Source organism: Prunus avium, chromosome 6 (assembly GCF_965620075.1).
Source record: "Prunus avium chromosome 6, drPruAviu1.hap1.1, whole genome shotgun sequence".
Taxonomy (NCBI): Eukaryota; Viridiplantae; Streptophyta; class Magnoliopsida; order Rosales; family Rosaceae; genus Prunus; species Prunus avium.
In genome coordinates, this window is record NC_142289.1 from 12,227,528 (window position 1) to 12,240,203 (window position 12,676).

The following is a 12,676-nucleotide window of genomic DNA, read 5'->3' on the forward strand; positions in this document are numbered from 1 at the left end:
GTTCGACGAAGACTTTTTAGACAGTCCACTGGAGCATAGGAGGAGGGGATATAGCTAAAGCTTAACCAATAAGCTTTACATCTTTTTGCATTGCTGCCAATTCAGAATTAAAGGCCTTGAAAAACCCATGAAGATGCTTCACGCAAGCAAGTAGACAAGGGCAGAGAATTTATACACAATTTAGAGAGAGAGAGAGAGAGAGAGAGAGAGAGAGATTGTTGCTATAGCAATGGAGCGCTATGAGATATTGAAGGATATTGGGTCTGGGAATTTTGGGGTTGCAAAACTGGTTAAGGACAAATGGAGTGGGGAGCTCTATGCTGTGAAGTTTATTGAAAGAGGGCTGAAGGTAACATATGCATCTTTCATTTTTTCTCTTTCATTCATATGAAATTTTGATTCTTGGTTCTCTTTTTTTTCCCATCATCTGAGTTTTGGTATTTTTTTTTCATGGAGGGACTAATTTGAAGCATTCTTCTGTGTTTACAGATTGATGAGCATGTACAGAGGGAGATTATGAACCACAGGTCCTTGAAGCATCCCAATATAATAAGATTTAAAGAGGTATAGCTCTGAGTTTGATCTCAAACTTTAATGAAATAGTTCTATTCGTATCTCAATGAGAAAAGGTTCTGCAAAGCTACGTTAGTGGTCTGCAACTTGAAAGAACTCTTAGAGAATCAGACACTACTTTTTGTTAATAACAGAACATGCTTTTCTATCTCCACTTGTTTTAAAGACTCTACCTTTTTCCTTCATTATCTTGGCATTGGAACCGGGCTGGCTACAGTGAAAAATTGATGCTTATATAGTTGGTTTTCAATGAGTAGTTTCAAGGGGTTTAGCATATTTGAAATCAGATGAGATTTTTTCCTTATTTATTTGACTGTATGTCTGTTAATTTTTGCAGGTCTTGTTAACACCAACTGACTTGGCCATTGTCATGGAATATGCAGCTGGAGGAGAACTTTTTGAAAGAATATGCACTGCTGGTAGATTCAGTGAGGACGAGGTAAAAATTAGAACAAATTCAATGCTAAAAGAATATCCAGCTTATATATATATATATATATATACTTTCTTCAGCTATAAATGATTAGATATTTTAGTAGCTGTTTTGGGTTCTTTTTCCTTGATTTCCTGATACTTTACATGGGTATCTATAGGCAAGATATTTCTTTCAACAGCTGATTTCAGGAGTCAGTTATTGCCATTCAATGGTAAAAACCTCAACCTATCAAAATCATAATTAAAGTTTTCTTTGTTGTAAATATCTCCAATCTTGACCTTCCATCCATCCCTTACTGATTTTGTATGTTTTCTATTGCAGCAAATTTGCCACAGAGATCTTAAATTGGAGAACACACTTCTAGATGGAAGCTCAGCACCGCGTCTCAAAATTTGCGATTTTGGTTATTCCAAGGCAATTAACTACTCCATTTCCAGTACATTCAGGCCCGTTTGATAACTGTTTCAGTTTTCATTTTTCAGTGTGTTAATTCAATTTCAATTACTTAATTTCTTTTTTGTTGCATCTTATAGTCATCTGTGTTGCATTCCCAACCCAAATCAACTGTTGGAACACCGGCCTACATTGCACCAGAGGTCCTGTCAAGAAAAGAGTATGATGGGAAGGTAAGTTTACTAATCTTTGTTGGCCTGTTTTTCATGTTCCATTTTTGGTCTTGTCCTTGTCATTTTGGGGCCAACTGTTTGGTCACCTAACATCATGTCTTCACTCTTTTTTTATTCTCTGAGAATCTCAGATTGCGGATGTTTGGTCATGTGGGGTTACTCTGTATGTGATGCTTGTGGGTGCTTATCCCTTTGAAGATCCAGAAGATCCGAGAAACTTCAGAAAAACACTTCAGGTTATGTATCATTGTGGTATTTGTACCATTTTAGTTTTGCCTCTTGCTATGCCTTTTAATGTTGTGGCCTAACACTACAATTTGCTAATGCCTTATTTCAGCGGATTCTTAGTGTCCACTACTCCATTCCTGACTATGTACGTGTTTCCATGGAATGTAGACATCTCCTTTCTCGAATTTTCGTTGCTAACCCCGAAAAGGTATAATTCCTTATAGTTACAGCACTCGTTGCACGCATGACTGATTGCTAGTCGTTGATGGTCCATGCTTAGAAAGAAAACCCTTTTTCACTTTTTTGAGTTTTTATACTTTTACACTTTATTTTGATTCTTTGACAATAGTCGTCCATATATGTAGACAGCTGACAACCGTGCCTAGAACGAAAACCATTTTTCACTTTTTTGAGTGTTTATACTTCTTTTTTTTTCTTGAGTCTTTTGACTGTTTATACTTTAAGTCCTTATTTTGATTCGGTGACAGTAGCTATCGATGTGTACGTGTGAGTGATTTTCAGTCGTTAAATTTGATGCAGAGAATAACCATCCCAGAAATAAAGCAGCACCCCTGGTTTCTGAAAAATATACCAGTAGAATTCATGGAAGAAAACAACCTGCAAAGCAGTAATCAAAACCATGAACAACAATCATCCCAGAGCATTGAAGAGATTTTAGCAATAATTCAAGAAGCTCGGAAAGCTGCAAACGGTGCCAAAATTGGTGGGCTTTTACTGGGAAGTATGGATCTTGATGAGATAGATGATGCCGACATAGATGACATAGAGACAAGTGGTGATTTTGTTTGTGCATTGTGAGTGCCAAGTTCATATCACATACAGCTTTGCACTTTGCAGCTGCAGGCCAAATGGCATTTCCAAAAAAGCAGTTGGAGATGAGGCTTTTTTTTTCTTCTTCTTTTTCGTGTGATGTTGGGGAATCAAACTCTCTCTTTTAAAGAGTGATGGTTATTTTCCTTTGCTTGGAAGCTTGCTGTCTTAGTCTGTGTGTGAAGTGGCGTTATTTCCATTATAGGGTTTTTATTGGCTGTTGCTTCTCATATTTGTAATTTGCAAAATTCTCATAATGTTCAGCTTCTTTTTATAATCCTACCTGATTAAGATAAATCTTTCTCAATCGCAAAACTGCACATTTTGAATATTAGTATAATCCCATCAACCTGATCCAATTTAACTGCAAAAGATTGATATTATATGTATCAATCTTTATGGCGGATTCGGTAGCTAGTTTAGGTCATGTCTCTCAACCCTTCCCGTCTGTGGGGAAATGGAGTTCTTTTGTTTGTTGTAAACTCCTTTTATTTTGACCTTTTAGGGCCTCCGTGCCCGAGAGGATTTCTCTTGTAATTTTCTTTTTCCACATAAAAATAAAATAAAAATAAAAATAACTGCAAAAGATTAGGACGATAATGTAAATATAATATTAATAAGACTACAGAAAGGATACATATAATATCAATCTTTGTGATATCTTCTTAGTGGACAGCATCATATGTTCATATTTAGCATTGCAAGTCCAATGGTTAGTTGCTCGTGCAAATCGGAGAATGCTCATAGAAGGTGCACAATTAATTAATTGGCACTAATATTATTTTTAATTATTTAAGTTCACAACCTCCACAATAAATGTCTGCTGTTGGATAATCTAATACTTAATTCAAAATATCAAGGATAGGTCAGAGTTGAGTGGTATTTTATTTTGAAAAATTACTTGTTTTAGTGTCTTCTAAGAGCATCTGTCAAATACCAAACATCAAATTTAAATTTGATGGCTGATGTGGCAATTTGACATCTTACACAGCTTTACACTCCACCTGATATGTCAAATTAAATTATTATTTTATTACATTTTAGTGTTGATTTATTTTTAATTAAAAAGAATACAAAAGAAAAAATAATAAAATATTCATTTGACATCTTGCTTTTGGGATGTCAAAAATAACATCTCAATCTTCAGCCTTCATTCCACATCAGCTTTGACACATCGGTTGGAATGTGTGAGATGTTATTTCTAGCTATTAAATGTCTATGTGGCACTTTTGACATATCGGTTGGAGATGCTCTAACAAGATAATGTAATTGTTTGCTCAATTTCTTTTGGGTTAGTGAATAACAAGTCTCTTAAGGTGACTTGGTCTGAGCCATGTTCACATACGAGTTTTTGTTGATTCTTCAATCAAATCATTCTCCCGAAATTTCCCTCTAAAATTTATCTTTTCTGAAATTCAGTTTAGTTTTATCTCGAATTTGAAGGATTTTGTTGCAATATGTCGTTGAGAAAAATAGCTCTAATTGTCCCTGAACCAAGCTTTTTCTACCATTGTGCAATTAAAACAGGCAAACAAACAATGTGAGGCTAAACTTTGCCTACATCAATAAACACAAATGAAGAGAGGGAAGCATTACAAAAAGTAGAAATCCAAACTAAATGTAGCTCATCACCGACAAATAAAGCACAAGGGCCGAACATAAAGATACACAAAAAAAAAAAAAAAAAAAAAGAGGTTTTGTCTTGTCAAATTCTCTCTAATTTGCTTTTCTAATGAATGATTTTGAAATGCAAACAGTGGCTTTTATAGGTCCCAATTGTTAGAGATAAATAACGTGTAGCCAAGTTGTCTTAAGCTGGTGTGCCAGCTGTCAATTAGTTACGTGAGTTGTTATTAGTTTAGAGCCTAAGTCATTTGACAGCTCATGTATTCAAGGGAGCTTCTCCAATGCGAATTCCAAGATGCGAACTCCAATGCGAACTTGTGTTTTAACCGTTGGATGACTTGTGTGCTTTATTTTCTTTCTTTTCGCTCTTCATCCAACGGTTAAAACACAAGTTCGCATTGGAGTTCGCATCTTGGAGTTCGCATTGGAGGCATTGGAACTTGTGTTTTAACCGTTGGATGACTTGTGTGCTTTATTTTCTTTCTTTTCGCTCTTCATCCAACGGTTAAAACACAAGTTCGCATTGGAGTTCGCATCTTGGAGTTCGCATTGGAGAAGCTCCCTTCAGGTAAAAGCTAAACTCTATAAATACTGAGCCAGCTAATATTGTAAGGTTTAACGGAGAAAATCAATAAAGAAATTCCAGAACCTTTCAGTTTCTTCTTTGTTTCCTCTGTTCTTACTTGCTTGGTTATCATGGTATCAGAGCCAGGTTTGTCGGAATAAAATCGAGAACCATGATATCCAGGTGACTTGAACCGGCCAGACTGAGGAGAAGATCGAAACTGGGGACCATGAATCTGTTGAAGTGGATCGACATTTTATTAAGAAGAAGCTCGATGCAAACATGTTAATGAGGGAAGTCTCTTGTTATAGCTTTTCACAACTCTCTTGGCAAGTTGGGCATTGGTGATATCTATGCACCAACTTGAGGGGGAGTGTTAATTATGTAGTCAATTAATGTGTTAATTATGTAGTCAATTAATGTTTGGTAGCCTACAATGTTTGGAGGCTTGACTAGGTTGGTAGCCTACAATGTTTGGTAGCCTACAATGTTTGTAGGCTTGACCTTGGGAATTCCAAGTTGCCTAACTTTGGGGGCTTGCCTAACATTGTGGGCTTGATTACTTGTATATATATGTGTTGATTGTAAGTAATGAAACATAAGTGAAAATCAGAAAATATTCTACAACTCTCATTCTCTCTACACTTTCCACTCTCTACTCTCAATATTCTCTATGTTTTAGCATGGTATCAGAGCCTATGGCTAATCCTTAAGATCCTCTATCAAATTGAGAGTCGTTGGCGTTTTTTTCATGTTGCTGTAAATTCTCTTGTTTCTGTTAAATTTCCTCTCTTTATTTGTATGGGCAATAAGTCCCTTGGCCACGATGGCCTAATTTGTTTCCTATGGGCAGTACGTCTCTTGATCACCATGATCTCTTTCCTCCGTGAGCCTCGTCATCGCTCACCGAGCCATTTCCTTTCCTCCGCGAGCCTCGTCACCGCTCGCTGAGCCTTTTCCTACTCGGCCTTGTCTCTGTCCTGCCCAGCTACACTACTGCCGATGTTCCCTTTGCACAGCCACTCTGGTGTTTGCATCATCTCTTTGCTCTCTAACGAGCTCTCCTTTCAACTCTCTCTTTCCAACCCCTCTCATTGTTTAGCTCTCGTATAAGCTCTTCTCTGTGTTTGAGTTTCTCTCATTGGGATTTCTCTTCCTTATTTGCTCTTCTTTTCTTTATTGATTTTATTTGCTTTTGCCAACTTGTAGGCCCAAGGGTGTTTTATTTTCTTGTCTTATTTCTATCTTGTCTACCTTTTTTTTTCCCTTTCCAATTTGACTATTTCTCTCTCTCACGCCAACATCTTGTGTTTTCTTATTTATGGTTTCTTTTCTCACCACCTATCACATACTTCTTACTTTATTCCCCTTTATTTCCTTAAATTATTTCTTCCACTCTATTTCCATCCCATTTTTGTCTGATATATTTCTTCTCCCTTGTTGCCTTTCACTTTTCTCTGTGTTACCCACGGGTGTTTTCTCCTCATCTCTTCGTTCTCATGCACACCACATTTGTGCCTAATGTTTTGGTGGGTATCAAAGTTTTCTGTCTACCCATATATATATATATATATATATATGAAAATCTTTTCTTTGCTACCTCTTCTCTTTCACGCCAATCACTTGGCTTCCTTTTCCCTTTATTTTATTGGACTTGTTTTGCACCATATGCCTCTTCCGTTTCAACACCTCTTACACTTGTCCACGTCACCTACCCTATCTATACAATATTCATCCCTTTCTCTCTATGTGTGCATACACGTCATCCACCTTCATTCATTTTTAATCCTTCTTTCTTTTTGGGTTGCAGACTCTTTTCCATCTTTTATTCCTTTTCTCCAGTTGTCGGATGCCCATCTCCATTCCACCTTTCCTTGCATTTGTTTCTACCACGAGATTGGCATGTTTGAGTCTCTTTACTATTATTTCATTTTCTCTTCTTCCAAATCTCGACCCTCTACCGGTGTCAGATTTGAGGGGGAGATAGATGCAACTTTATTTGGGTGCTGCAACTTTATTGTCATTACCGGTGTTGCTTTCTCCAAATCTCGACTCTCATACGTCGTCGGATTTGAGGGGGAGTGACACTGCTGCTCATCTATTCCGCTGCCTGCAATTCAGTTACCTATCTGCCATGACTGATTCTTCTACATCTGAGCTTCAGTCAGCTTCTGTTTCTCAAGTGCCACTGCTCTTATGGTTCTGACAACCCCTTCTCTTCAGGGGGAGAGGAGGAGTGAAGAGAAGTTGTGTCTGCAATAATGGAAGTATTTGTGACGCTGCTAGTATTGTTGTTGCTGCCTACTATATCCTTTGCTAGTGCCAGCTGCTGCCTTTTGTGTCCCTTTGCTGTTAATAGTGTTGTTGCTCCTACCTGCTGCCTTTTGTGTCCCTTTGCTGTTAACAGTGTTGTTGCTCCTACCTGTTATGACTCTTGTTGGGGACAGTGTTGCTGGGGATAGTTATATTGCTCTTGCTGGTGCTAGTGTATTAGATTTCTCTCACTGGTACCAGTGCCACTAATCATATGGCTCCATCGACCCCTTCTCTTCAGGGGGAGAGGGGGAGTGAAGAGAAGTTGTCTCTGCTGTTGCTGCTGCCAGAGAAGTTGTCTCTGTTGTTGCTGCTGCCATAGTTCTTTGCCCTGCCTTGCCCTTGCTGGTGCCAGTGCCTTGTACTGCTCTTGTTGGAGCCAGTATTGTTGCCCCTGCCTGTTATGGTGCCAATATTGTTGCTCATGCCTTTGCTAGTGTGTTTCCGTTGTGGTCACGCCCATTGACTTTGCCTTTGCTCGTGACTTTCTTTGCCTTGCCTTACCCTATTTTTTAGGGTTTGGCTTTACCTTGCCACACTTTACCATGCTTTGCCTTACCTTGCCTTATCCTATTTTTTAGGGTTTGGTTGCCTTTGCCTTTGCCTTTGTCGTGCCTTACCCTATCTTTAGGGTTTATTTTCACCTTACCTTTGCCGTGTTCACAGGGTTTCTGTGTCCTTTACCTTACCTTTGCCGTGTTCACAGGGTTTCTGTGTCCTTTGCCGTGTTCACAGGGTTTCTGTGTTCTTTGTTTTGCCTTTGCCTTGTTCGCATGGTTTATGTGATCTACCGACCAACTGGCTGCACTTGGATTTGGTGTTGCCACCGACAGACCGAAATGATTAACTTCGATGTGGCCTTTGCTCCACGTGTGGCCCACCATGTAGTGGTCCCACGTGAGGGGGCATGTTGAAGTGGATCGACATTTTATTAAGAAGAAGCTCGATGCAAACATGTTAATGAGGGAAGTCTCTTGTTATAGCTTTTCACAACTCTCTTGGCAAGTTGGGCATTGGTGATATCTATGCACCAACTTGAGGGGGAGTGTTAATTATGTAGTCAATTAATGTGTTAATTATGTAGTCAATTAATGTTTGGTAGCCTACAATGTTTGGAGGCTTGACTAGGTTGGTAGCCTACAATGTTTGGTAGCCTACAATGTTTGTAGGCTTGACCTTGGGAATTCCAAGTTGCCTAACTTTGGGGGCTTGCCTAACATTGTGGGCTTGATTACTTGTATATATATGTGTTGATTGTAAGTAATGAAACATAAGTGAAAATCAGAAAATATTCTACAACTCTCATTCTCTCTACACTTTCCACTCTCTACTCTCAATATTCTCTATGTTTTAGCAGAATCCAACTCTTATAAGCATCAGTGACCTCAGTAGTGACACCGAGCTCAATATCAATGACAAACTTCGGTGGACAAACAAAGGAGCCATCAAAGTGGTCAAAAAGATCATAACCTTGCAAAACTGATTGAAATTGAAAGGACCACTTTACGAAATTATCATCATTCAAGCGAATGGTAAGCATCCCCAGCAAACCCTCAATTTTGGGCGAATTCACCGTCATGACCAGATTCAAAGAAGAATTCACAGAAAAACACACCGACCCAAAATCAAACACAATCGATGCAAGAAATCACTACAAGGCTTCGTGCCTGAACAAGAATGCGTTACACAAGGCTTCGTGCCAACAAATCACAGAAAATCCAAAGAAAGAAGGCTTCGTGCCATGAAATCAACAAAATTCACTAGAGATCAATCACCAAGAATCAAGAGAAATCGAAGAATAAGCAACAAATTTCATATCACTGTCACCAAATGTCGAAAAATCACTTCAAGGAGACACAAATTCACCATTCTTAAAGATAAACAGTGAACCAAGAACTGAGAGAAAGAATTAGAGACCTGAGAACAGCAAGCGAAAAGAGCAAGAAATCACGTTAAGAGGCACAGCGATCGACCGAGGCTTTAGACTAATAACAACTCACGTAACACATTGACAGCTGGCACACCAGCTTAAGACAACTTGGCTACACGTAATATATCTTTAACATAACTTGGCTACACGTAATGTACTCCATGGTTGCTTGAAACCAGAAGAGTTAGAACCAGGCTATGACTGCTCACGCACAAGGGTTTGAGTCTCAAGACAATTGGATTGCAGACACAGGAGCAACTCATCACATGACACCAAATTTATCTGTGCTTAAGACTGCTACTCCATATGATCAAGATGACAAGATAATTGTTGGTAACGGGGAAGGTTTGCATGTTCAACATATTAGCCATGCCAATCTTCCTATCACTTCTTCTCAGTCTTTATTATTACCTAATGTTCTGCATGTTCCACAACTATCAACTTATTTGCTTTCTGTCTACAAGCTCTGTCAAGATAATAACTGCATGGTTACCTTTGATGATGTTGGTTTTTGTGTGCACGACAAGGCAACAAGGGCAGTTCTTCTCAAGGGAAGGAGTAGCAAAGGCCTTTATCATTTTCCTAAATATCTACCATTCACTTATGTTTCTTCCCCCACAGCCTTTCTTGGTCAGAAAATAAACCGCATCACGTGGAATCAACGCCTAGGCCATCCTACTAATGAAGTACTAGTGAAGATGTTGCACTTTTCTCAAATAGTATGTTCTCCCGATTCTTCATCCATTTGCTCAGCTTGCTTAGGTGGTAAAATGTCTAGGCTTCCTTTTCCTGTAAATTCTGACAGAGTAGTACATCCCTTTCATAAAGTTCATAGTGATATTTGGGGTCCATCTCTAGTTGTATCCATTGAGGGTTATAGATATTTTGTCCTGTTTGTTGATGATTGTACCAGATTTATCTGGATGTTTCCTCTTATCAATAAATCAGATGTTTACTCTACTTTTGTCAAGTTTCATGCCTTTATTTCTACCCAATTTTCTGCTTCTATTAAGATTTTGCAAATTGATGGGGGAGGAGAATATCAAAGTCATTTGTTTAAATAGTTTTTGACATCTAAAGGGATATTGCATCAGGCATCTTGTCCTTACACTCCCCAACAAAATGGGTTAGTGGAAAGGAAAAATAGGCATATAATTGAGACTTCTGTTACCTTACTAACTGTAGCAGCTTTACCTCTTCAGTTTTGGTCACATGCCTGTCTGCATGCTAGTTTTTTGATCAATCGAATGCCTTCTAGGACTTTGGGATTTTGCTCACCTTATCAAAAATTGTTTCAGAACCCACCTGAGTTACAGTCCCTACGGGTTTTCGGGTATGCTGTGTTTCCATATCTTAGACCTTATAATGATAACAAGTTGCAGCCTAGGACTTGTCAATGCATATTTCTTGGATATGCTAATGGTTATAAGGGAGTTATTTGCTATAACAGAGATTCAGGGAGATTATTTTTGTCTAGGCATGTTGTTCATGATGAGACTGTGTTTCCTTTTAAGCTAATGCACTCAACCCATACCTCAAGTTCTTCTCCAGTGCCTAGTTCTCCCTTGCTTCTTCCAGTCATTTTACCTTCAGCCCCTGCTCCACCCACAGCTTCTGCTAATATCCCACTTAGGTCATCTATACCACCATCTTTACATACATCTCTGCAGGATTCTACTTCATTTGCTACTCCTCCTTGCCCTTCCACTATGTTGCTTGTCCTTACAGATGCACAATTACAAGTGATACTCCCTATGAGTTCTCCTTCTCCTCCTGATAACGGTCATCTAAAGCAAACTTCTGTTTCAAAAAGTTCTACATAAGCCGGGTATAAGGCTTTGGCTCATTCTGCATCTGAGGTTTCGTGGATACGACAGATTCTTAAGGATATGCATCTATTTCTTGCAGCCCCTCCTCTCCTGCATTGTGATAATTTGTATGCTCTTGCCTTAAGTTCAAATCCTGTCTTTCATTCCAGGATCAAACATTTAGACACCGATTTTCATTTTGTTCGTGAAAGGGTTCAGCGTGGGGACATTCACGTTCAATATGTGCCTACACAAGAATAGGTAGCTGATTTGCTCACCAAGGGGCTTCACAGTCTAGCCTTCTTACAACACTGCTCCAATCTAAAGCTGGGCCTGCTAGCTTAGCTTGAGGGGGGATGTTAGAGATCTATTACATGTAGCCAAGTTGTCTTAAGCTGGTGTGCCAGCTGTCAATTAGTTACGTGAGTTGTTATTAGTTTAGAGACTAAGTCATTTGATAGCTCATTTATTCAGTTAAAAGCTAAACTCTATAAATACTGAGCCAACTAATATTGTAAGGTTTAACAGAGAAAATCAATAAAAAAAATTCCATAACCTTTCAGTTTCTTCTTCGTTTCCTCTGTTCTTACTTGCTTGATTATCACCAATGAGCTAAGAAAACATTTCCACCTCATGTTCATCCTTGCGTTGGTTTTGTAGCCATTCATGCATTAACCAACTCATTTTATGGTTTTTCTTTCCTTTTAACTTTGTCTTTATCTCTCTCTACCACTAAAGCAAGGATAGCCTGCCAGTCTCCCCCTCCCAACTTAGGTATCATGCATGTTGCCATTATGTATAGCCCTCTAACTCGTGAGGCCAAATCCAAAATATCCCAAATTTTAGCCCAATTTTCCTTTCAACCCAAGAAAAGTAAGGGGCCAAAATTTGGGAAAACTCAAATTTGGGGTCAAATACCAATCCAGCTATTGCCTGTACTGGATTTTTTTTGATGGAGCCCACTAAAAACTGACGCAAACCATATGCAAGCAGCTGTGAAAAGGGCTCGCGCTGCTACTGTTGTAGACCTTCTAGCGCCACATGTCGCGCGCTGTGATGTAGTCTTTGGAATCCAACGTCACAATTCAAACCACCCTTTTTTCTTTTATATATATATATATATATATATATTTTATTTCAATAGTAACCCAAATCAATGATTTATATTAAATCCAAGTTATTTTAATGGTAAAATAAAGATCCAATGGTCAAAATAATATTTTAAATTAATCTAAATCAGATCCAACCCCAAAACTCACTCCGAAGTCTATAAATACCCACCCATTTCTCAAATAATCTACCAAAAATTATATTTGTGGAATTTCAATTTTAAAAAAGATTAAATGAAGAAAAGTTATCCATTAAAAAAAAAAAAAATTAAACTATTCTTAAACAATTTAATAAAGTTGCGGACTTAAAATTTGAGTTTGAAGGGTTGGAGTAAAAAAACGGTTTGAGTCCGAGCAAAATCAAATAGTTACTTTTAGAGGGGGGAAATTTGGGTTTAGCCCCAAATGGGTTGGATAAGGCCTTAAGAGAGAAAAAAAAAATTAATTGAAGTCCAGTTAGCCCACAAATATATATATGCTGGATGAAAAAGAGAGTGCATCAAGAGAAAAATCATAAATTTATATAATAAAAACTGGAAGCCCAGCCCAGTACTCCTCTAAGGAGATTGGGCCCAACGAACTCATCCACGTTTTCAAGTGTAAACTCACCATATCCCAAGCTTGGGGGCCA

At 38.4% G+C, this 12,676-nt stretch overlaps 1 protein-coding gene across 1 annotated transcript; it reads left to right on the forward strand.

The window, feature by feature from the left end:
- On the forward strand, nt 1-2,971 carry SNRK2.7 (SNF1-related protein kinase 2.7). Its single transcript, XM_088254372.1, has 9 exons — nt 1-349; nt 490-564; nt 911-1,012; nt 1,167-1,220; nt 1,331-1,423; nt 1,543-1,635; nt 1,767-1,871; nt 1,973-2,071; nt 2,404-2,971. Exons 1-9 carry the CDS (start codon nt 230-232, stop codon nt 2,680-2,682), a joined length of 1,020 nt encoding a protein of 339 aa, XP_088110498.1. The 5' UTR covers nt 1-229; the 3' UTR covers nt 2,683-2,971.
- Nucleotides 2,972-12,676: the final 9,705 nt, after the last annotated feature.

Excerpts from the sequence above, each read along its gene's own strand:
- SNRK2.7 (XM_088254372.1), top strand. The coding sequence starts at position 230 with ATGGAGCGCTATGAGATATTGAAGGATATTGGGTCTGGGAATTTTGGG. Across the intron at positions 350-489 it reads TTATTGAAAGAGGGCTGAAG|ATTGATGAGCATGTACAGAG; the intron begins GTAACATATGCA and ends CTGTGTTTACAG. Across the intron at positions 1,636-1,766 it reads GAAAAGAGTATGATGGGAAG|ATTGCGGATGTTTGGTCATG; the intron begins GTAAGTTTACTA and ends TGAGAATCTCAG.